Genomic DNA, 26816 nt, shown 5'->3' on the forward strand with positions numbered 1-26816 from the left:
GGAACACACATATTGAATGAAAAGCTCCTGAAAGTGTTTATCTGCCAGGTGCTTTGCTAGTTCTGAATTTTCAATTAATAGCAACACTTTAGTACAACAATTTCGTCTCTCCATTTCCCAAGCAGTTAATGATCTCTTAAGGAATACATTAATACAAAAAGAATTCAATACTGACATCCCTGTGATAAGTCTTTTTCAAAACAATATATTTTGTAATTAGGAAGAAATTTTAAAGTTGGAAGGAACATAAAATTAGATTAATTTTTTGAGAAATAGAAGCACATTTTTCATATATTTTGATTTCTTAAAGTGAGGCATGCCTGTGTCAGAAAAAATTATCATAAAAATAGAATGTACAGAATAAATTTAAGAGCTAAGAAGATGAATTTAGACCATCTAGTATACAACCGTCATTAAAGAGATGAGGAAACTACCTATTTTCATTAAAAAAATTATATACATGTATACACACATGCACCTTCCCTATGACACAAATTTCAAAAGTTAAATGTAGCAGTCATTGCTTTGGGAGAGAAGAAAGAGCATGAATAATATTGCAAAATATTTCATATGTTGAACGTGACCATACTAAATATCCCTATATTTTATCTATTTTCTTTATCATTATATAATGGTAGTATACAACTGCATCCAACTAAACACAATGCTGTTTTTTTTTTCTCAGTTTCAGTGAAGGTTGAAGGCCATGTAAAGAGCCATTCACATTTTTTTCCTACTATTATCCAATGAGCTCCTTCCTTAGTTGTATTTCAACACGTATGTTCAGAGAAAATACAAAAGTAACAGGAAATTAAATCACAGTAAAAATCAATCAGCATGACATTAGGAGACACTATTAATGTTATGATTAGCTATAGCTCTTGCAATTTTATAACAAAAAAGTTAGACTCATCGCTAAATTAATTCTTCAAAGTATCTGTATCACCAGCATGCCTAACACTGAAACAGAGATATGACAGAGAGTCAAAAAGTGGCATCACAGGTATTGTGTCAAACAAATGGCTTGGAAAGAGTATGGTGGCATATGCACCTCAAAAACAACATGTCTGAAATAAGATTTTCAACTCCTTCAGTGTTAAAATATCACTCCTCTTGAGTACTTCTCAACTCAGTTAAGGATACTGCCATCTCCCCTACTAAACAAGTCAGAAACCCAGGGGTCATATTTGAGTCTTTTCGTTCTTTCACCTCCCGCCTACAATCAGTCATCATAGCATCTCTTGTATCTCTTCCAGTTCTATACATACCCACCAGTCCCTCAGTTCAGTCTATCATTTTTGCTCAAATACATCAGTAGTTTCTTAGTGGTCACTGAATATACTCTTCAGGCTTGTGCCAGAATTAACTTTCTAAAACAAATTTGACCATGTAATTTCCCTATTTAGAAACTATTCAGTGCTGCTCCATAACTCTTAAAAATTTTATAAATATCTTAAAAGGACACATCAGGCCCTGATGATCTCTGCAGCCACAGTCTTATACCCTCCCTCTCACATCAAACTCTACGTTCAAGCTTTATTCAACTAATCTCTCTATCTGGAATACCTCTCCCCACCTCCAAGTGCCTACTCATACTTGAAAACTTTATGTAAATATCACTTCTGGGAAGCTTTTCTGTAAGAGATGCCATTAAGAGATGCCTTCAATATGCTCATCTACGGTACTGTATGCTTATAGTTTTTGGTACATATCACACTGTACTGAATTTGCTCGTATCCCCATCAAACCATAATGTCTTGAGGGCAGGAATTGTATTTTATTCAATACTGTACATCCCTAAACTTAGATAGTGTTTGGCCCTCAAACAATAGCTGATGGATCTACAGATGAACTAGAGAATTGATGAATACATAGAAGAATGGATTTCACAAGGTAAGAAGGTTAGAACAAAATTTTTTTGCCATTAACAACTCAGAGTTTTAAAGTAAAATCATTTTCATAATGCTTGTTTCACTTTCTAGGTGCATTTACCCCTAGAAGACATTAGAAGCCCACCTACACCTTCAAGGCAGTGCTAAAAAAATTTAATCCCATGTCCTTCAAGTTCTTAGAATAGCTGACAATTTAGATATAGAAAAATCATTGTCAATATAATAAGTTGCTCAAAAGAGACTCAGTAATACTGCTACAGGAATAAGATACAAAGTGGCAGGATTTCTAGAGAAAAAGGGAGAAAACAAACCCCAAACAAAATACTAAATAATTACCATCTCCACCTTCATCACTACTAACATTAAACACTCATCATGTGACAGCCATTACAATAAGAACTTATAATGGATCATGTTTCTATTTAAGAACGAGGGAACTGAAATCACATCCTATGATCTTTTAATAAATTCAACAAAAAGGATGGTGCCTGCCAATAAGCCATCATATTTCTTTTTTCTGCTAATGAAAATTCATTTATTCCTCCATCCATAAAAAGGTTTAAAAATCTGCTTCGGGCAAAGTGGTAAGTAAATGCTTTTCATGTATTCTGTCATTTAATCTTCAGGATAATCCTATGAGTTTGGTATTATTATGATGATCATTTTGTGGATTAGAAAACTAAGAGTACATAGTTCAAAACACTTGACCAAATCGCACAACTATTAAGTCACAAAGCTAAAACTGGCACTAGGTTTGTTTAACCCCAAAGCCTGTGTTCTTATCCGCTAAACTGTACTGCCAGGCAATGGTGAAAATTTATGGTCCCTGCCCTCAATGAGGTCACAGTTTAGTGGGAGACAAAAGCACACCCATAAAATTGGGCAAATGGCATTGTTCTTATAATACAAGTCATTACAAGGTGCAGTGTAGTGCATACATTCTAAATAAAGCAACAGGATACTTCCTAAAGCTATAGAATCTAGGAGGCTTAACTGTATCGTTTCCTGTACATTAAGACAGTAACAGATTGAGGTGCAGAAGCTCAAGATGAGACAATGATGTGGCTTTCTACTACAAGCTTCTTTACAATTATCCTTACTGTTAAAATTATCATACAACAATTCAAATGTATCTAAATGTAAGGAAAAAAGACCTCATAAAAGGAGTAATATTAGAGCTAATGAAAAAGTTCTCAGGAACTGAAAAGAAAAAAAAAAGAAATGAAGACTGTACAATTATTTACTGTACATATATAATTTCTTTTTGAAAGCAATCTTAAATCCTACTACCTATGGTATTCACACAGATTTGAGCACCATGAAGCACACAGTATGACAGGTTAACACCATTCATGCCAATTTTTCTCTTTCCTATAAAATTATATGTTGCACCAAAATGCTTAAGCAAAATTAGTCACCTAAAGAGTAAAAATAAAATTTTTAATAGGCAAACTCTAATAGTTAAAACTCTTCTCTGGCTAAATGAACTAACTCATTTAATTCAGTCTTCATAAAATACAAACACTACACTTGTTTTTCACTTTTAACATTAAATTTTATTATTTTATTATACCAAAATAATAAAAGGATGAGCCTTGAGAAATTACTAGGTCTATATTTATAATATATTACTATATTTATAGATTACTATATTTAGTTGCTTACAGAGTACTGACTATCTTAAATTTTCCTTTTTAAAATTGTGCCTTTAAATGTGTTAATGTATTTGTTGTAAGTGCTTCCTACACAGCTCAATTTTTTTCTCTTAAGTGAACACTGCAAATTGCCTTGGATTGGCGATAATGAAAAAGCAACACCATTTATTAATTTTGTATAAGTTATCCTCCACCTCTGAGATTCCTCGGAGGGGAAGAGCATGTCTGAATTTCACCATACAGTGCCACAGGCAGAAAGTGAGAGAAACTAAACAAACACATCCTGGAGGGAGAGACAATGCCTGCAGCAGCAAATGACCTACTATATACTTCTCTATATAGGCTTTGATGTTATAATTTGTTAATTTCCAGGAAAAAAAGAGAATTACCAGTAGTTCTAAGTTTGCTCTGATAGAAATGTTTTACTTCTGTAAGTTTTTGATCACAAACAACATACACTGTTCAAAAGGGCAGTGCACTTCCAAACCATTGCAATACTAAGTAAATGTGCATGAAAAGCTTAATGAAAAGACATTTTCTTACTATCAGAAAATGCAAACTAAGAAGTACATTAAACTTTCCTTCAAAAAGTTTAAGATTATTCTTGGCATTCGTTTCTCCAGATAAATGTTCTCTCAAATATTTTTCAAGACCATTTCATTGTAAGAAAAGATAATTTTATTCAAATATGCAGCTCATGGTATGAATAAGCAAGTACTCATTTCCCATCAGAATTGACAAGTGTTTCAAATAATGGATTTTTTTTTCTTTTAAAAAAATCAACACTACTGGGTTAGCAATTTGGAATTACTACAGAGAAGTATGTATGTATGTAGGCATGTGTGTTTGTGTATATGAAGAGATCAAGAATATGTTTCAAAACATACCTACCTCTTAATAATAAAGAAGTAAATTAATCCTATTAAAGTGAGTTTTTATTTAACAACCTATGTTCAGTCTGCACCTTAACATATACATAAGTGCATACACATGAGCTGCATATCTTAAACCATATCCTTTATTTTTAACTGTTTCCATTTTCTCTGTGTAATCATAAAGATAACAATTAAATAGAATTGTTTTAAATAGGCTTAAAGATAACAACTTAACAGAATTGTTTTAAATGCTCTAGCCACACTATTAAATATGAGAAAATTATAACAAAAGCAACAGTCTTCACTATCAAAACGAAAAGCAAAGTTGAACTGCTTACTTAACAGTATTTTCCCTAACTTTTTAAATTAGTTTCTTTTGGACACACAAATATTATTTATCATTATTACTGTATTACTGCAGAAATAAAAGACCAAAGGGGAGCTTCTAACAAATATTAATTTTCTCCAGTGATTGAGAGAATATTTCATTCCATAGTTTTAACTGAAAAAATAAGTTGTGAAATACCTCATTTTCATCAGAATTTAATTACAGCATGTATATATATTATAATTTAAATTCTAGGTAACAAAAAAAATGACATGCTATATACCATTTCTATATGAAATTCCTAATCTAAATTAGCTTAAATCTTATGATCTTATAAAAATCAAAAGTGCATGACCTTGAAACTGTATCAGTTTTTTTAATTGCAGCATGTATACCTACCTGTGTGCCTTTTATTAAAAATACTAATTGCATCTTTTATTATTTTTTACTAACACAATACTATTGATGCTTTACATTTTTTTATTAATACTTCTTGAAGCTTTCTTCCATTGGCATAAAGCTCATGAAGCACACTCATCCTTATGTATCCATTTCATAAACAAGGTGCTATTTCCTTTTCAATAAGGATTATAAACACAAAGCAACCACATGGGTCCTAAGATTATTGATAGCTGAATGCATACCTGACATTATGGAGTTATTGATTATATTAACATTTGGAGTAAACTGATAAAAGTTTATTTTAAAATATAAAAGTACATGATTCTAAATATACAAAGTATGCCGAGATACTCCATCTAATTCTTACATCTTACTGCAAATTTTAGGTAGTGATTTGTTTTATGTCCAGGAAAACAAGAGATTACATATTCTATGTAAATAAAGAGGTTAAAATGCTGGCTGTTACTATTCAGAATTACTGCTGAAATCCACTCTTAATGTAAGAAAGTTACATGGCAAAAAAAAAAAATTAATAGATGTGTCTTTTTCATATTAAATCTTTAACTTATAATTAGGCGTTAGTTACAATTGTTAGTATCATGTTGAAATAGGCAATTTATCTAGGAATCAATATTTTAAATATTAATTTGTTTACATCATGTAAAAAGCTGAAAATATCACCAATGAATGAATGACATCAAGCATGAATGCTACTAAACAACGCCCTTGGAAACTAATAATTTATCCTTAAATTAACTTAGCATTGCTTTCTTTAAAATATCTTATTTTAGTGATTATGTAAACATAATACATTTAATTTAAAGCTTAGTGACCTAAACTATAAGTACAAATTATACTTTCACAAATTACCTGCCTTCCATAACTTCCTGCTTCAATTATTTCAAGTAAATGTTTGGACTATTTCTTACTCCTCAAAGTAACTTAAATGATAAACTGATAAATACTGGAAGTAATTTTTTAAAATCATGTTCAAGAAAAAAGTGTAAAGGCTAAAAACCAAAGGAAACCAAAATAACAGTGAAAAATGCAAAGCATACCTATCTTCAATCTTTTCTTGTTAAACTTAGGCTACTCAGGAATTGTCAACTAATTATTCTGTTTTATTGATGACACTTTTCTCTAGGGAAGTTATTTTAAAAGTTTAACCCTGGAGCAAGTCATGGCTTCTCCAATCTTTGAAGGTGTCCAGAGCATTGATTATAACTGCAGGAGGTGTTACCTTCTACCCAGAGAATCTCACCCTGCACAATCTTACACACTCTTTTACTCCCCAAACAGCTTTGATTCAGCAATTCAAACTGCTTCAGCTGATATTAAAGGAAGAACCACAGAAAAGGGATCAGCAGTTAAAGTGAAATAAAAAAGGGGGGGAAATACAGATCGTGGATATACTAGCACAAAGCTCAAGAGTAAAACAGATTTGAAAAAGACATCAGAATGACTCAAAAAGGAACAACATGACAGAAATTAAACAAGATTTTTATGTTTGCTTTCTATGCATTTAAATTCATCTCAATCTCCATTGAAATTCTGCTCATATACAAACCCCAAGGCTTTTGACATACTTTCAAAACCCACACCTTCTCTCTTTCTAAGTCTCCAGAGTTACGTCTTAGGTAGCCGAGAAGAATTCAAATATGCATGTAATTGAGAAACAGACCACTTTATAATGAAATTATAATTATAAACTATTTTTCATGTAAAAATGGTGCCTGTTTTAAAATCCAGTATTTTTTCTCTTGCTCTTAGTGAAAAGGCCTAGGTCTACTTTAAAAGTTATGTGAAGTCAGGAATAAACATAGGTTGGAGGAATAGAAATAAGGCATGAGAGGCCTTGCAATATTTTTCTTGGGATGATGTTAGAATATCAAGGTGCTCGATGCTGCCATAGATAGCTCTGCACTTGACTACAGAAAACACTTAAGTATATGCTTAATTAGCTAATTAATTCAGTACTAGAGAATAATCTAGAAAAAAGAGTTACCACAGAATGGCTTAGTCACATCTACCTCAGAAACAGTGTCCAAAATTCCAGAAGGTAATTGGATTTTCAAAATCAAATGTAGTTTTTTCCCCCATTCACTCATGACAGGGCCAGAAGGTAATGATGTATCTGCCATGATGCAATGAGCAGACCTGTCTTCTGTCAAGAGTTGAAATCATAAAGGAATAAGCTGTCGTTAACAACCTCTCTCCAAACACTAGAGCTGTCATTTCATTGTTTTCTTTTGCAGGCATGAGGGCTGATGTGGCCTCATATACCTTGTCAGTTCAGTAACGCACTAAGCTTTTAACCTTTTCTGGAATTCTTGACTTGAACAATATTTTATGAAGACTATAATATAACAGCTTATACTTTCTCTGATTAATTTATAGTTTCTCTCAAAGTTTACTTTTTAAGATTTAGAATGAGTGCTCTGAGTTTCAATCTATAGTTTAGTAGTTCATATTTCAAAAAGAAAAAAAATAGCATTTATTTTTAAAAGGTTTAAAATGTAAATTGTAGTGGTCTAAATTCAGCCAGTCTTTAAGGAGAAAAATCAGTAACGATTCAGAGTATGTTGCAGTTTTATAGTCAAACATTTGAACTCTTTTAGAAATGGTTAAATGAATAACTACAATATTATTACAATATATTTCATGAATATATTTTTTAAAATTTTTAATTAAAAAAGTAATATCTTTTTAAATTATAAAAGTAATATCTGCTCAAAGTAAAAAGAAAAGGAGAATTGAATAGAAAAATTGAAAATGAAAAGTAAAAGAAGAAACATCATAGTTTCTTGCATAGATTTCCAGAAACATCAGTGTACATCCATGTACGTATATAGGTGTATATATATGTACACATGTGGGGTAAGTGTATTTTTTTAATCTTTTTTAAAAATTGAAGTATAGATGATTTACAATGTGTCAGTTTCTGGTGTACTGCAAAGTGATTCAGTTCTATATGTATTTTTTTTTTCAGATTCTTTTCCATTATAGGTTATTAAAAGATATTAAATATAGTTTCCTGTGCTATACAGTAGGTCCTTGTTGTTTATCTATTTCATACATATAGTAGTGTGTATCTGTTAATTCCAAACTCCTAATTTCACTCTCTCCTGACTTTCCCCTTTGGTAATCATAAGTGTGTTTTCTATGTCTGTGAATCTGTTTCTTTCCGTAAATAAGTTGATTTGTATCACTTTTTTTAGATTCCACATGTAAGTGATAGCATATGATACTTGTTTTTGCCTTACTTACTTCACTTAGTATGATAATCTCAAGATCCATTCATGTTGCTGCGAATGGAATTATTTCATTCTTTTTTATGGCTGAGTAATATTCCATTAGATATATACCAGATCTTCTTCTGTTGTACTCTCTTTTTCCTTTTGTACCTTTTAACAAATGTTCTCATTCTTATGCTTTCACCTGATAACTCTTAGATATCATTTTATATGAATGAACACATACACACATGTAACTCATTCTTCTTAATAACTACATAGTCTTCCATGATATAAATGTACCACCATTTATCAAAGAGTCCCCAGTTGGTGGATATTTAGGTAGCTAGAAGTTTTTGTGTTATTATAAACTGCTGTGACGAGCATCCTTGTACGTATATTCTGTGTACTGCTCTAGTGTAAATTCCTACAAGTGGAATTTAGGATCAAAGGTTAATATGCATAATTAATTTGGGAGATAAAAACCAAACTGCCATCTAAAAAGACTGCTTCGATTTACATTTCCACCAATATCTAAACTTGGTATTATCATACAATTTATTTTGAAATTCTCTGCCAATCTTATATGTTGAAAACTGTTACCTTGTTTTAATAAGTATTTCTTTACTTTCACAAATACTTTGGTTGACAGTATTAAAAAAAACAACAAAAAAGTCATTTCAACAAAAGTATATCTAAAAGCTCCAAGCAATTTCATGTTTTTGAGGTCTCTGAGACCTTAAACATGCGACCTCTGCCAAACTATATTCTATTTGCACTACATAAATATTAAATAATTTATCATGGTAAGCTGCTAGATGTCACCGTCACTGTTAAAAATAAAAGCTATGTCCTATATTGATATGGTACTTCTTACTACTATCTACTAACCATCAAAGCCCACTAGAATCCTCTTAACTTTCTGTATCATCAACCTTGTCTCACAGTTACACTGAAAGAGCAAGATCTTGCAGTACTTAGCTGGAAGACTAGGAATTGAAGGCAGTAGTTAAGGGGTGTCACCAAAAATTTATTACTCAAATTACTGGGAAAAAAATCATATCCTATTTTAGATAACGATCTATAATAGCTCCATGTACATCTGTGGGAAAAAAAAAAATCCTAAAACTGTAATCAATCAGCTTAACAAATGTGTTTGCCAAAATAGGGAGGGAAATATAAGATAGAGCAAGAAACAAGGAATCAAAAATTAACAGGCAGCACAGAAAATAAGCTATTGCATATTAAAAGGAAGCAAATAATTTTAAAACTACTAAGCTCTAAATCAACTTTCAAAGTATGCAATTCATACTAGATTCAAGCAAGTTTAGATAGTTTTTAATTTAGTTATCTTATAATAACAGTGATTTCTAAAAGAAAATCCTAAAATATTCTAGTTTGACAAATATTGCTAGGTAAGGATGTCATCTCTTAAGACTTACACAGCATTTTGTTATACAGAAAATTACTTCAAAGTTACTTGTTTTAAAAAGATAAGAGTTGTAAAGTAACAACCTGTCATTGGAACAGCCAGATTAAAAATGTAATTAAAATGCAATATTTATTCCTTTCACAAATCACACTAAAATATTAGTTTTAAAAAATAGGGGTGGTATTACTTTTCACTGCATACTTTTATATATTGTTTCATTCTTAAATCATCTGTATATACTGCTATTTAAAAATTAAATAAAAATATATTTTCAAATAGAGATGGTATTAACCCATCAGGACAAAACTAATGGGAAGGTAGAGAATAGAAGATACAGATGTCAATATATTTTTGGAAGACTATAAGCTGATGGAACTTTCTTGGTATTACAGAGGAAATTCAATGTTAAGTGCCTCTGGACAAAAATAATAACTAAAAGCAAGCCAATTCACTTACAGAATTTCAGAGAAACTCAGAAATTGGGCTGCCAGTTATCTTGGAAATAGGGATGGACCTTGAGTCTAAAAATAGAGGCACTAGTTCTAAGTTCACATAAGGTGGAATAATCTCCATCCCACCAAAACCAAACAAACCAAAAAACCAAAAACTTAAAACCAAAACAACAGGTCATAATCTCACATTGTGCAATCAACTCTATAAAAGATCAGAAATTTTCCCTTTAGAGAAATATATCCAGAAAAGGACTAGAAGGACATCAGATCACAGAAGAAAGAGACACAGCTCAAATCAGGTATACTAAGCAGAAGTCTGCAAAATGAGTAAAAAGAGAGCTTCATAACAAAATATGATAGAAGAATTTTAATAATTCTACAGGGCTAAGAGATAAAGTAGATGACCTCCTAGAAACCAGAGCAAAAATATATAGAAAATAAGAGAAAATACAGACTATTAGATAAGACAATTAGAGGTTCAATCCAGAACTCCAAAAACATATGATAATACTTCTAGAAAAAGAGAAGATTAAAATTATCAAGAAACAACACAAAAAATGTTCTCAGAATTGAGGATCATGAATGTACAGTATAGACTGAAAGGAATCTCCAAGCAGGCCCCCCCCCAAAAAAAGTGAATTAAAAAAAAAAAAAACCCACATCGAGGCATAGAAAACTTCTCAAAAGCAGTATGATTCATTTCTTAACACCAGGGAGAAGGAAAAGAAGCTTCCATAGAGAGGAACAAAAGGATTCAAGATCAGAATGGTACTGGACTTTTCAAGTAAAACACTGGAAGCTAAATAATGAAACAAACCCTTTAAATTTCAGAATGAAAATGATTTTAGACTTGGAATTCTATGCCTAGTTGAATTACTAAACTAAAGTGAAGAAGTAAAATAAAGGTACTTTTCAGAAATAAAAGAATTCAAAAATTGATCTTATATTCATTTTCTGATGGTTCCAACAAAATGAGGGCATATATCCAAAAAGCTGGGGTCATTAGAGCCAGAAACAGGAGGTCAAACATAAGAGAGATTCTAACTGGAATCACAGGATGAGACACAGGTAGGCATGCTTAGAAAGTGACCAGTCAAGATTGGAACAGGAGTCCACAGGGCTCTAAGATAGAGTTCATCTGATAAATATGATTTGTTTTTTAAATTTTTTGCCTTTTTTGACTTGCTTAGTTTTTCCTTTCTTTTTAAGATTATATGTTTATATCCTCTGATGTCTTAGTTTTATTTTAATAAATTTTAAACGTAGATTTATTTTCATCTGTCTTGCTCAAGATATGCCATGCTTCTTCCACAATGAATTCTTTCTTTCTTCTCATGAACACTCCATCACTAATATATTGCTTCTTCTCCCATTATTTTCTATTGCTTTTCTGAAAAAACTATTAGAGGAATATTATATCTTATTCTATTCTCCAAGACTTTTTATTTCTCTGTCATAATTTTTTTCTCAGGTTTTCTGTGCTATATTCTACATACTGTATTTCTCAACTCTAGCTTTTAATTTATTAATTCTCTCTTCAGCTGTGTCTGGTAATTGCATGACTTGATTTTTCCTTGTGATGAATCATTTCCTCATATAACTGTTAGTTTCCACCTACAAATTCATCTTCATTTGGGATTTACCCTGGGTTGTAAAGCGTTGCTATTGGCACTTTTATGTTTCATTCCACCTGGTGCCCCAGAAGTTTCATCAGCCCCAAATCCATTTTTACATGAATTTACATTGAGATTCTCCTACTAAGTAAATTGTCTAAACTCAAATGTAAATCCAAATACATCTTTGGGATAGGGTCTGCGACTTCTATTTCTCAAGGAAGGCTGTTTATTTACCCAACCTGCTACCTCTGGGAAAGAAATTTCTTCTTTTCACCTCTGGACCATGAGCTGATTTTTGCCCCACTAAAAACTAAAAGGGCGGAAGCTCCCAGGGCCCCAGCTATATCCAAGGATCTTAGTTTTAGCTCCTGCCTCTCAGGCTCAAAGCTGTGCTGTAGACCCTTTGGGGCCTAGGGCTTTTATCTCATCAGCTTTGTGCTGCCACACCCTCCAGGGACTTATAACTATGGCTTTAAGTTCTTTCTTGTATGAGGCATTTAAAGATTCCTCTTCTATCATTTGAATATAACTAGGTATTTAATATTTTTGTTGTTGCTATGTTTTATCCATTATTTTTATGAGTGTTTAGTGAGAGGGAGAAGTGCATATTAATTAACTCAGTCCACCATGTTATAGAACCCAAACTGTATAAATTACATTGATAAAAATAGTGCTAATTTTTAAAACTTAGATATAACAGTATGAAATTTATATTCAAAGTAGGTAATTATGGAAATAGTAGATTCTTTTAAATAATCCAGCTATAAGAAATTAGAAAAAAATATAGGCTTAGTAATCATTTATGAAATTATTAAATTAATAAATTTTATGTTGGATATAAATCACTTCTATAGTATTTATAAAATATTCTTTATAATTTAAGCTTTTACTTCTCCACTAATTTTATTATTAAAAATTTTTCTAGACCTTCTCATCCTGTCATACTAAATATAATGCCATCTAGTTTTACCTTTTCCATTACACCTCGAGCCTGAAAAGTATAAATAAATCCTCAACTAATCCAAAGGGTATTACCTGCACCAGTGGTTCTAGTATGCTGCCCAGATTACCATCATTAGCATCACCTGGGATATTCTCAGATATGTAAATTCTCTGGCTCCAATCAGACCTTCTGAATTAAAATCTGGGACCCAAACAGGGCAATTTGTGGTTCAAGAAGCCCTCCAGGTGATCCTGATGCATGGTAAAAATTTGACTTTATAGACCAGGGGCTTCCAAATTGCTCGCCATAAAACTTTTTGACACTGTATACATCTCAGTCAAAGCCCGAATATGAAGAGATCAGCTAGGTGCTTAGGGTACATAATTTAAGGAGGCACTCACTCTTAAGGTCCTACAAGTACTATATGATCCTAAAAGTGATTGACTCCTTAAATTATGCACCCTTGTAACTATCCCTGAAATTATATTAAATGACTTAAGTGTCACCTATTATTCTGCCTTTTTAATAGAGATCAACTGAAATGCCTAAAAAGATGTATATGAGAAAAGTTCAAAGAATAAATAAGTAGGAGTAAATCTCAAACTGCACAGACACTGGGTAATTAGTACTTGGCTACATGATATACTATGTCTTACTCCAAGTAATATATTATGCAGCAAAGATTGTTAAACACTAAAAACATCAGCTATGTGAACCTGAGAAGTACTGTGGGGGTTTATCTAATATGTACTATTTCTCCAAACTGAAATCTTTATTTTTTTTTTATAATAAAGTCATTAAGTATCCAAATTTTAAGGACTGGAATATCTGAAGTTTTTAAACTGTGATCTGTGGAGCCCCAGGGTGCAGGGAAGAATCTCAGGGGCTGTTGTGAAGGTAATTCCAATCTCCACCTCAGTTTCAACCAAAGTGGCTCCACAGATTTAAACATTTTATATATTTATTTTATATATTTATATATATATATAGTTTTTTTGTTTTTTGTTTTTTTTTACAAAACAGTCCACTTTGAGGCAGGGTTCCACTATTAGAAAAATGTTTTAACCTTACAATGATATGAATCCTATTTTAGGACCTATAAACTTATACTAAATATCTGGAAGGAATACAGCAGAAATACTATTAACAACACTGAGTAGAAATAATATTGTCTGGCCTGAAAAATATCAGTATTTACTTCAGTGGTCATATGAAAGCTGACAGACCATGAAAAACAGAGTAGTGGCTCCCTGGCTTTGGTAAACTACAGAAACATTTAGTAAAATAACAATTTTACAAAACAGTCCAACAAATAAAAACATAGAGCTAATCTGATTTAAAAGTATGAATGACCCAGCTTCTTTCTCCCTACTAGTCTTCCTCTTCTTGCTCCCCAAAATACCATCCTTCCCCACACCTGTCTCTACTGCACCTACCCACCCCACTCCCCCACACAAACACAGAGCAGCTCTTGAAGAACTACCAGAGAAACACCATGAAAAGGTAAAGACGAAGTTAAAATCACTTTATCTGGATTAAAAAAAAAAGATATCTATTTTTAAATATTTACCATGTAGAAAGTTAAGAGAATAAAGTTCATAAAATCGAAAATAAAGTACACAAACTAAAATTTTCCAAATATACACAATACACTACATACTAAACAATGTAGAAATCAGCTGCTTTTTTTCAAGGAATCTCGAGTTGCTACGATTGCGAAAAGCAGAAAAAGGTCAAGGCAATGAAATGCTATTATCCCCCAAACATTATTTCTACAAAACGACTATTCCAACTGACAAACTTCCTCCCTCTTCTTTGTTGGGGATATCAATAGGCAGTTTGTTCAAAGATATTTGGAGTGGCTTCCCATACATTCTTTCAACTCAAAAAACGGTATACGACAATAAAATATTCTAGAATGGGTAAGGCTGAGTTGATCTAATAGCAGGGACAATATAATTTATATCAAATATTTCACCAGGCATTCATATGTACAAACCTCTGACTTTCTTTACTAAACTATATATGGTCAAATATTCACTGAATTGTCATCACATTTCACAAATAATGTTCTTAAAATACATTGACAGGATCTGTTCTAACAACAAACTAACATGCCAGAGAAAAAGTTCATTTTACTATTCATAACCTGAAATATGAAACAGTTGAAATAACATACTATGTGAATTACTTAAATCTCAATTTAAATTTATTTTAGTTACTTAAATTTTACTAAAAACACACTATGGAAGTTTGCAACCAATCAAAAGTAGTATCTTTATGTTCTCGGAATGTCTGCAAAGACTGAAAAAAATACACAATTCACCTAAGAAATTCGACTTGCAGCATTTTAAGGGCCTCAAAATCTATTTTAAAAAAATATTCATTAGGAGCTGGGCTGGCCCTTAATCTTACCATTTCAGAGTTAACACAGCAGGAAAATATATTGTCTTTGATTTTTGCAATCATCAGTGTATTAAATAATTCCTTTCCAACTTTAATTGCAAAAATGCAATAATGTAGCTTTTATAGAGCATACATGTACACATATATTCCTGAATAATTTTGCCTTCTTTTATTAAACCTTTATACAGGGTGTCACTTCATTATTTTTCTGAAGAAAATCTCTATTCACATGTGAAAGAAAACCAACTCTGCAAAATGTAGCTTATTCATTGCAGAACTTAGGAATGAGACAGTAACAAGTCACCAAGCATTAAGATGTAGCAAAGCTAGGTCAGACAAAGCAAGTTCACTATTACAGGAAAGAAAACCTTGAACACAATGTTAAAATAGTAATTTCTAAAAAGTTTGAATTCAAGTACGAATAAAGTAATTCAGTAAATACTGCAATTTACCATTTTATATCTCTATGTCTTACTCTTAAAGCACTTTATTTGTGGGCTATAAAGAGTTTTTTAAAGAACTGACAAAAAACACTGAATTATTCTAAGTCTCCTTTTAAATAATAAGATATTAATTTAAAGTAGCAGATTTCCTTTAATTTTTAACTTCACTAAACAAGATAGGCAAAGATTTGCAAAAGCAGTCATGATTTTTTTTTCAGGAGTATTTTCAATAACACTGGTAAGTATTTGATTATTTAAGTGCTATTTTATGTAATAAGAAACAAAAAAATTTAGAACTTAAAATACTTATTTCAAAGACATTAGCTAAATCTGTGTACACATAAGAAGCCTTCTGTTTTTGTTGCAACTGCAAAATAATGAAGAATAATCTTTCACTACAAATAGACTAAATAATAACAACTTAAAGATAAGTTTATGCTTAGGATAGACTTTTTAAAAGACATGATAAAATAATTTATAACACATAAGACGACAGAGCTATAAAATGCCAAAAAATATAAAGGAAATTGCACTTACATCCATAGCTCTCTTAATAAAAGGTATCTGTGTGCCACTGTCCAGATCTTCATTTATAATAAGCCTTCTAGCCCACTGACCTGCCCTGACAACACCACTACCATGAATTAAAACCATCAGTTTCTGTGGATTTGTCAAAGCATCCTCACTCATAAAGATAAAACTCTTTGGTTCACTCTCAGTGGCATCTACCTGTAATTAAAAAAAATTAAATAATAAATAAATGTTTTCTGATCAGGCATAGACATAAATGAGAAAACAATTAATGGTTACTATAAATTATAGAATGACTATTACAGAAGTATAGAAGTAAAAAAACTTTAAAATAAAATTAAAATATTCTTTAGAAATTGACAATTACATATAAGGTAGATGAGTAAAAGAGACATGATAGTAATTTAAATATAAAAATATGAAAAATAATATTGGATCTATACCTTTCTCCATTGTTATTGTATATTTAATATTACCATTTAATAAATAAGAGTAAATAATTTGGGGATGGTTCCTATGGTCTAGACACTATGCTCAATGTTTTAAAAACATTATTTCAATTAATCACAATTCTATTAATGTGGTACTATTACTATACTCATTTATAAATGAAGAAATTGAAGCTTAGGAAGTTTAAATAACTTGTCCAAGGTCATACAGCTATGAAGTCTATAATTCTATAACAGAAACAAGTTGCACCTAAAATAAAAAACAGGAAAACTCAATTGGAAGATACACATATTGGAAAACCATATATTCGCAGGGAATACTACTAAGCTTTCAAAAGGTAGGAGAAGGAACTATTTAAAAATTGAAACACCTGCTGTTCTATGTAAACAGACTTTGAAATTTCATTCAGAGTATGAACACAAGCTTATACAGCAATTATTTTATGAAGGAATATTATTTGTGTACTTTGATGACCTTATTTTATGTATTAGTAATGAAAGGGAATATTTTTATTCATTTTGATTATACCTAGTATTTAAGTTTAAACTAGATGATGTATCATTTAGATTTGAAAGATTCAGAATAACTTCTCAACCTTTTATTACATATGCCATGGCACGGTCGGAGTGGTATTCCACATCAGCAGTGGCAAGTAACTAGGAATGGAAGTTTTTGTGCTCCCAGGTCAGAGCCAGAAGTTAAAATCTGGACAGCTGGTAATAAACACATCCTCAAATAGAAAAGGCCAATCCATGTGCTAGGTAATACAATAACACTTCACTTTGTCAACAGTATATATTCATACAATTATCAAAATAGAAAAGAGACAAAAATATGATACCAAAAATGCCCTGGATTCTACATGTTCCCAGTCACTACTCCTGGGATGAGAAAAAAATTAAAATTTCTCCACTTCTAAAATAATCAGACTGATGTCAGAAATACATGCTTAGCCATTTATGTAAGCAGAGCACAAAAGGCAATTATTTTGGCAAGAAGAGCATGGCCACAGGGTCTAAGAAAAAGAATACTACCTCTTCAGTGAAGCCTTCCCTGACCACCCCCAATTAAACACCCCCAAGAATTCCCTAGTCTTTTTCTCTGTTTTATTTTTCTCCATAGCACGTAACACACATAATCTAATGTCCTTTACTTTATAGATTGGTTTGTATATCTGTTTATTAACTGCCTGCTCCTTCCGCTAGAACTTAAGTCCAGGAAGGCACAGACATTTCTGTTTGTCTCTAGCTACATTCCCAATGCCTAAAAGAGAAACTAGAACATTGTAGGCACTCAGTTAATAAAAGAATGAATGAACTTTTGGAAAAAAGAACCTTATCAAGTATCACCAGTGACTTCCTTTAGATAAAAGGCATTTCACTAAATAATGCATCCTCTTAGCTGGTTATAACACTTGCCTAGTCCAAAAAGCACATATGGAAAATTAAACTAATGCATGATTATAAAGAATTTTAAAAGAGCTATACAATGCTAAGAATTTTGTTAGTAGTAATTAAGTATGCAGTAGGAGAAGTATGGAGTGTAACACAACCACATTAGACCATGATGTCTAGAATACACAAATTACTATGATGACAGTGGGTATGACTGAAGTCACAGAGGAAGAAAAGTAGATGAGAAACAGAGAAAATCAAATCTGAGAAGAAAAATTCCCTTTTACTTAGGAACACTATGTGAAAACAGAGGAATCATTCAGTTAAGATAACTTTAAAAAAGAAAATGGTAATATGAACAAAAGAAAAAATTAAAAAGCAAAGCTGCTAGTGAATAATAAAAAAAGAGGCCACAAAGGTTTTCAGTCATCCATTTACCAAAAAAGCATGTCTAAATACACAGAAATAAAAGAGCCTCTTAAAGTCAATGAGACCTTAATGGATCCTGGTATGGCTATGAAAATGGACATCTGTTTATCTTAATGAAAAAACCTGTAGCTATAGACTTTCCAGTACGTGCTGATCACTGTTTCTTTTTTCCATTCGCCTAAGTTCCCTGTTACCAAGAAACTGAATCAATTTTTTGAGCAATGGAATGTTGGCACTTTAAATTCCACAGTAATCACTTTAAAACTGGAAGAGTACTTATTCTCAGAAGATAAAAATGTGTTTTTTTATAATTATAACACTGTTCAAGAATTCTTAAAGGGACTACAAATTAAGGTAGGAATGAATAAATAAACAAGAGTTTTACTTGAATATCCAGGAAAGTTGACTTGAAAAATATGAGATCATAATATTCAAGGAAAAAAAATGAAAATGAACAATGTAGTGGTATGAAAGATTAAGGAGTAAGAGCAGTATTTCAGCTGGTCATTGGCTAATAGTCATCTCAATTTAATGCAGAACTCTTATCTCTGCAGTTGGTAACTACAATTTACTCTGTGTAAAGTTAGTGCTAATTTTAAATCTATATGAATAAAATATGAATAAAGGAACTTTTTATTTATTAACTTAATTAAGTTTTAGAATGGCTGATCCAAGGTCACTTATCTTCAAACAGTGGTAATTTATTAAGATGAGCTTTCCTTAAGGAATACATACACAGGTCACACTCCACTGTGCCACCTCACTTAACAGTCAAATCAACTTCAAAGACCATTGATCAGTAAGACTGCACCAAACAATTTTTAGCAGTTAAGAATTCATTTGAGGATAACTCACAAAACCCACTAATTTTGATGTTTATTTAAATATAACTGAATAAACCAAATAAAAATCTGTAGTCAAGTTATTAAGGTAATTTATATATCCAATATTCTACACAAATGTAAAACACTATAATTGAGAATATTTTGTACCTATATATGTGAGGTGGAGAGTAAACATGGGAAAGGATTGTGATCTTTACCATTAAATCATGGGCTTCCGCAAAGCGCTGTAACTTAAAAAAAGAAAAGTTTTTCTTTCCTTGTTAAACAGTAAAACTGTAAAACTAAAACTCAGTTCATCATCAGGAAAAAAAAGTTTGGTGGTATTGCTTTAGTAAAATAACAACTCTGTACAAGAAAAACCTCACTCTCACTGCTAGCTTTGGGATTTAAGAGAACTCAGGAGAAAACTAACATTTAGGGAATAAATATTTCACAACAATATAAAACAAGTGATGATAATTTAAGAAGGGGTTAATTCCCTAAAATAACTTTTTTTGGTTCTTCTTAGTTTATAAAATCAGAGAATTTTTTACTAACCAAAAATGGACCTGACACTTTGTTATAGGTCTCATATAATGTAAAGCTTTGTGTTTATTAGCTTAATAGTCTAAAGTTAAATGAGAGGAAAATGATCAGATTTAGAAAGCAAAGTCATTCTAAACCTAATCTCAGTCTTTCTATAAAGAAAATTAATGAAACAATCATTTCAAATGATCAATATGGCCAATTATCTGGTGACTTGTCCTGGAAATCTAGGGAATTAAAGTGAGTTTAAAGGTTCCATGGAAGAAGAAGTACAACAGAGTTACAGGACTCAATATTAATTGTATTATAACAATGAATTAATCTAAGGCTCTTTAAATATCATTCTTCAGAAACTTTGGGAAAAAAATAAAATTAACAAGAAAAGAGGACTGAATCAAGCTACAGAATTCTACCTTGACTTTCCAGAAGACCAAATTCAATATACAGTTTTAACAGAGTAAGACACTAGATCTAAAGTCAAAACTAAAACAAGAGGTTTGAATCCAAAAAAGACTAGTATATTCACTCCCTAAAAGATACTAACATCTTGGTTTTCATATATTTCAAAAGGAAGGGAAGTTTTCAAATAAACAAGGGTTAGCCTAGCCATTACACAGAATACTATTTTGTTCCCTAAGTATGTCACTAGCACTTGGAACAGTGCCTGGCACCCTAAATAAGTATTTGTTGAATGAATGAAAAAATGAATAAATGACTTAAAATGTGACCTAGTACTTGAGGTTACCTACAGAAAATTAAATATAAAACAGATTTCTTTTCTTAAAAATTGAACTATGTAATTAATTTGTGAGGATGGAGAGTATTAAGAAACCCTCAAACCCTCCAATTCATAGTAGAATAACATTACCCAAAGAATTTTAAAGTTTCATGCAAAATTTAATGTAAACAAAATTATCAATATTCAAAGTTTCGCGTTTTAAATAAATTACTTTCATGAAGTCTTAGAGATTCATATAGATCATAAATAAAAGAGCTGTCAGGGACAGTGAAATCATCTAATCTAGTCCACCATCATTTCATACATAAGGTACTGTTAATTCATTTAAAAGCTTACTCTTTCATGCTTCACATTAAAAACAAAAAAGCTCTTTTGAGAAGTTGAGTCTGAGAACAAATTTCAAACTTTTCCACTCGGAAATGACAAAATGTGCCAAATTTCAAAAAAGCAATCTGCCAAAAAGAGGAAGAGTAGTATTATGAAACAGAAAGCACCAGGAATGAATTTGGAAATACACAGAGGAAATAATATAGAAAACAAGCATATAATTTTAAAAAATCTAGAAATGATTAAAGAGATGGTGAATGTGTAATGCAACAAAAAGTACCTTGGTTTACTTCAAATAAATAAGCGAAAGTCAATTATACCAATGAAATGAGAAAGGGTATACTAAAGGTAGTCCCCTTTTGTGTCATCATTTTCAGAAGAGACTGGAAATCAGTATCTCCTTTCTTTACAGCAAAGAATATTACTTTTTAAAAACTATCATGCACAATTAGATGAGGTACGCTGTTGAGCATTTAATGCAACCTCTATCAATATCAAAACACCAGTATCTTAACATTTAAACTTAGTTAACCTAAAACAAAAGTTTTCCTATGAATTGAAAACTATTTTATTTGGAAGCATAAATATTTTTAAAAGTTGGACTTACTGGAATAGAGATTTTTTTCAAATTACAGTCCTTTTCTAGGAGCTCATACACATATTTCGTGATGATCTAGGTAGGAAAGAAAAAAACATTAAAATGCAAGGTCATCCATTATCAAAATTCACATAAACTATTAAGACTTATTGCTCTGAATGAGATCTCTCTATCTGGAATGTTATGATATAAAATTAAGAGACTCTTTATTGGTTTACTTCCTGCTGCTATGTATTGAATAACTATGGACCTTAATATTAAGAAGTAGAATTAGTTAATACAAACTCACAAAAATATATAAGGACTTTATATTTTTCAAAGCAACACTCTGTAAGCATATTTTCTTTTTTACAGTATTTCTGTAATTCTGTTTCCCATAAAACTTCCCTATAGGTATTATATCTAATATAGTATTATTATGGCTGAGTCCTAACACCTCTTTTGTATTCAATGAATCAAGGAAAGAAAAGTTAGCGGTATCCTAAACAGAAAAGGAAGACTAAAGCAGCAAAATCAGGCACCAGTTTGTATCACCGTTTCTGTTAGGCAGAAACATGACTGTCCAAAGATGCCTACATCCTAACTCCTAGAACCTTTAATATATTCTGTTACAGGGTAAAAGGGACTTTGCAAATATAATTAAGATCAGAAACCCAAGATGGGGAGATTATCCTGGATTATCTGAGTTGGCCCAATCTAATCATATACATCCTTATAACTGGAAAATTACAGAAAAACAGAATATCAAAAAGACACAAAGTAAGAAGGCCTCAACTGGTCACTGGTAGTTTTGAATGGAGGAAGGAGACAATGAGCCAAGAAATGTGGTGGCCTCTAAAAGGTGGGGTAATCCTTAACTTACAGCCAGTAAGAAAAAAAGAACTTGGTCCTATTCTTGTAAGAAATCAAATTTTGCCAACAGCTCAAACAAGTAGTAAAGCCTTCAAAAAGGAACAGCCTGTCCAACATCCTAATGTTAGTCTGGTGACACTCATACTGGACTTCTGACCTAAAGAACTGTAAAATAATATATTTGTGTTGCTTTAAGCTATTAACTTTATGGTAATTTGTTACAGCAGCAATAGAAAACTAATACCCTATTCTTATTAATGAAAGCAAAGACAGTGAAGACTGAGATGTCTGGAGTAACAGCAATGATTTAAAAGGCTTTAAAGGTCATTTTAAGGAGTGTTTCTTCAAAAATATTTTTTATCATCTACGCACAATATCTCAGAGAATAATTTTAGCAGCAACATAAGTGAAAGTCTAATTTTATGAAACAAAATCGGAAGATAATTTTTTCTAAGCAAATTAAGATGTCAGTTGCTTTGGTGCTGTCTTCTGTAATCTAAAATAGATTCACTACTCTGCTTTCTTTAAGGAGTTGAAAACTCTTTCTTCTTGTATATGTTTTCATTCATTTTAGAAATAGTATACTACAGCTTTACCTTGGCTGATAACAGTCATTTCAAAAGCTACAACACTAAACTACAACTAGGCAATAATCTGTTAGTTATTAATTGAATACTATTCCTATAATATACATAGTATTTAAAATTATGTTTATTATACCTTCACCAGAAAGTGGCAGTGCTATAGATCTGAAGGAATAACCTAAAAATATGTAGGATGAGGCTAAACATAATCCATAAAGTTATATAATGGGCTGCTACTTCAAGAGAAATAGCTTAACTAAATGACACGAGCTAAAATGAGTGGGTTATCATTTCTGAAAATTCCCTTCTATGAAGTTATAAAATATATTTACATTTAAAGGAACAATAGAACCAATCAAACACAAACTCAAATGTTCTACTACACACAAGATACAAGACATAATTTGACAATTCAAAAATTAAACCATTTTGGCAGTTCATATCTTATGTCAATATGAAATACAATATTACAGTTAATTCTCAATTTCATACTACAGGATAATATATAGCAATTTAAAAACTGCTTACATTTGACCTTGAAAAACATTATAGGGCAAATGTCTGTTCTAATAAAACCATACATCAGGCAGAGTTGGAGAAACACTACCTAACTTGCCCAATTGGCCTTGCCTTCCAAGCCCTGATTGCAGAAGGAAAGCAACCATAGAGTAGACCATCTATCTTGCAGGCAGTTCTCTCTGCCTGGAACGTTGTCCTCAGCCTTTGCCATCCTCAAGAGACACATCACAAGTCACCTGCTTTAGGTGTCATTTTCCCTGCCTCATCCCAATCCTCCAAGATAAAACAAAATGTCCCACCTCTGTGCTCCACTGGACATGACTGAAGTATAAAAGTTTGATATCATTTGCCTGTCACCTGACTTAGCCTCAGAACACTACAGTTTAGATACCCTACCTTTACTTGTATCCACACAGGGTAGTGTGTGGCGCATTGAAGGTACTTCAAAACAGTACACAAATACTCTTCACTATTCATCTTATCTACATCCTTTGAGGAAGATAAGTGTTTCAGGCTTAAAAAAAACAATCTTTTCTAACTGCTGAATTACGGCCTAGAAAGAAAGTATCAAGGATTTGTAGGCTTATAGCTTGAGTACAATTGCAGTCTGTATTTAGAAAAGTCAATAAATCAAAAGATAATTTAAAAAGAAAGATGAAAAAAGTATCTCTGCTCAAATGTAATCTATGTTCAAATATTTACTACAAACATTGTTTCCAGTGAAGTTCATACAAGGAAAAGAAAAGGCTTAAGAGATTAATAAGAATGCTCTAAAGTGAAATCTTCATTCTAATAAGAAACACAGCAACTTCCGGTTTCTGGGCTAAATTAAAGAGCTTGGAAGTAGTCACTTCCATCCTCACAAAAAGTAAAAAGCTGAAGAAGTGAAAACCAACAACTCTTCTTAGATCCATCAGAGAACTGAGGTCACAGGGCAAACTGCTGCCCAGAAAACTGGAGAGACAGACAGGCAGAGAGACAGAATCAGGGCTTACTAGTAAGAAAAGCCCAGGTGCAAAAGTGTTGGCTGAAGCCAGTCCTGGGGTAGGAACACTTTCAACAGTAATTGATCAATTTCTAGAGGTTCAAAATGAAGACTAGCTTAAGAATGAAAAATTAGGAGAGTGCTCAGCCTTAAAGGAGGATTCCCCAAGCTTCGGTGAGTTTTACCTTCCATGAGCAAACACTAGGTTCTCACTGTGGAGATTAGGGAAAAATCCCCTCCTGCTTCCAGCAGGGGAGGGAGAAGGTAAGCATTTTGAACTACTACTGAACTCTGCTCTCCTTAATAAGGCCCGCCTGCAAGGAGAACTGTTACCAGAACCTAACTAATACAGGGAAAGCAAAAGGCCCATGAAAAGCCCGAGATCTAATTAGAGGACTATAGAAGGTTTCCTCCCACTTCTCTCCACATCACCACCATACCGAGAGGGCTCCTATATAATAACAAGAAATGGGATACACTTAAAGAACTGCAAGACTCACCCCTACTTACGGTCTCCAGGAAAACCCAAAGACATCAGAGAAAACAAAAATAAGGACATAAGAGGAAATTTTAGCTTTGGACACCAGAGCTTCAGCAAACAGTAAACACAGCCTGACTTCTAGCCATAATAACCATAAAACTTCACACTCGAGACCTATCTACCCAAGTTCCTTTTATCCAATACATCATGTCCAGCTTTCAACAAAAAATTACCAGGCACAGTAAAAGGCAAAAAGAAACAACCTGAAGAGACATATCAAGCATCAGAAAATTAGGAATTACCAGACTTGGAATTTAAAACAATAAGTAATATGCTAAAGGACTTATTAGGAAAAGTTGATAGCATAAAAGAACAGATGAGTAATGTAAGCAGAGAGATGGAAACTCCAAGAAAGAACCAAAAGGAAATGATAGATCAAAGACACTAATAAAAATGAAGAATGCTTTTGATCGGCTCATCAGGAGACTGGACATGACCAAGAAAAGAATCAAAGAGTTTCAAGATATGTCAGTAGCCACTTCAAAAACTGAAAAGCAAAGAGATAAATGAAAAGATGGGACAGAATATCTGAAATGTAATATAATTACAAAAGGTTTAATACATGCGTAATAGTAATACCAGAAGGAGAAGACAAAGAACAGAACTATCTGATGTAATAATGGCTGAAAATATTCCAAAATCAATGACAGACATAAAACCACAGATCTGGGTAGAACAACGAACTCCAAGAAGAATAAAAATCAAAAACTATACCTGGACATATCATATTAAAAATGCAGAAAACCAAACACAAATAAAAAATCTGGAAAGAAGCCAGACTGGGAGTATGGGGGGATTTGGAGGAGTGAGGGATGTGGAGGACTTTACCTATAGAGGTAAAAAGATAACAATACATCAGAGTTCTCTTAGGAACCATGAATGCAAGAAGAGAGCAGGCTGAAATATTCAAAGTGCTGAAAGAAAAAAATACTCACTAATTTACAATTCTGTATCCAGTGAAATTATCCTTCAAAAGTGAGAAATAAAGACTTTCTCAAACAAAAACTGAAAGACTCTTTTGTGAGTATATCTACCTTGCAAGAAATGTTAACAAAAAACTGTTCAAAAAGAAGGAAAATTATATAGGTCAGAAATTTGGATTACATAAAGAAAGAAGAGTGTTAGAGAAGAAATAAATAAGGGTAAAATAAATTTTATAATCATTTTTAATTGACCTAACAGACAACAGTTCGTTGAAAATAAAAGCAACAATGTTTTTGGTGATTATAGCCTATAGAAAAGAAAAATTAATGACAGCAAAATTATAAATTATGGGAGAACTGAGAATATTCTGCTACAAGGTACTCACACTACCCATGAAACAGTATATTGTTATTCGAAAGAAATACTGGAGAGAAAAGAATTCCTACATCTGATAATTTTTCTGTATTTATTTTGACTCCCACAAAGTAGCCATACAGCTAAAATTAAATGAATCCTCAATGGAGGAGACAGGGAAGTGATCTTGAGATTATATATTCTCAAAATAGATCCCTTGGCTACCAACAGATTAATGAATGCCCTCTAAGGAAATGGAATCAAACTAGACTTTGTTTTAGTTTAGTGTTACTCTATCTAGAGATTAAAAAAAATTTTAACAGAAGGAGCAGGGATGATGAAATAAATGGGCTGTGGGAAGACGGAAAATGAACACTGATAAAAATTAATTCTTGATGGAGTACTTCTAAACAGAAGGGGTATGTTTACCCTGCAATAAATTTACTCGACATTTACTGAGCAGTTGCTATGTGCTTATCATGTAGCTCACTCATTTCTGCCTTCTATCTGGTCATTAATTAAATAAGAAACCAACACTGATA

The 26816-nt window shown here is 32.0% G+C and overlaps 1 protein-coding gene across 5 annotated transcripts in view; it reads right to left on the bottom strand.

The window, feature by feature from the left end:
• Positions 1-26816, bottom strand: part of ARB2A (ARB2 cotranscriptional regulator A) — a 362845-nt gene that overhangs the window by 257065 nt on the left and 78964 nt on the right. For 4 of the 5 annotated variants that reach the window (XM_010987660.3, XM_010987659.3, XM_031448369.2 and 1 more), the window contains 2 exons: positions 21525-21590; positions 16215-16406 (listed from right to left, as the gene is read on the bottom strand). In XM_010987660.3, the coding sequence (XP_010985962.1) occupies positions 16215-16406; positions 21525-21590 (258 nt within the window). The remainder of the gene's footprint in view (positions 1-16214; positions 16407-21524; positions 21591-26816) is intronic. The other variant, XM_031448348.2, reaches the window with a different exon arrangement.

Source organism: Camelus dromedarius, chromosome 3 (assembly GCF_036321535.1).
Source record: "Camelus dromedarius isolate mCamDro1 chromosome 3, mCamDro1.pat, whole genome shotgun sequence".
NCBI classification, from domain to species: domain Eukaryota; kingdom Metazoa; phylum Chordata; class Mammalia; order Artiodactyla; family Camelidae; genus Camelus; species Camelus dromedarius.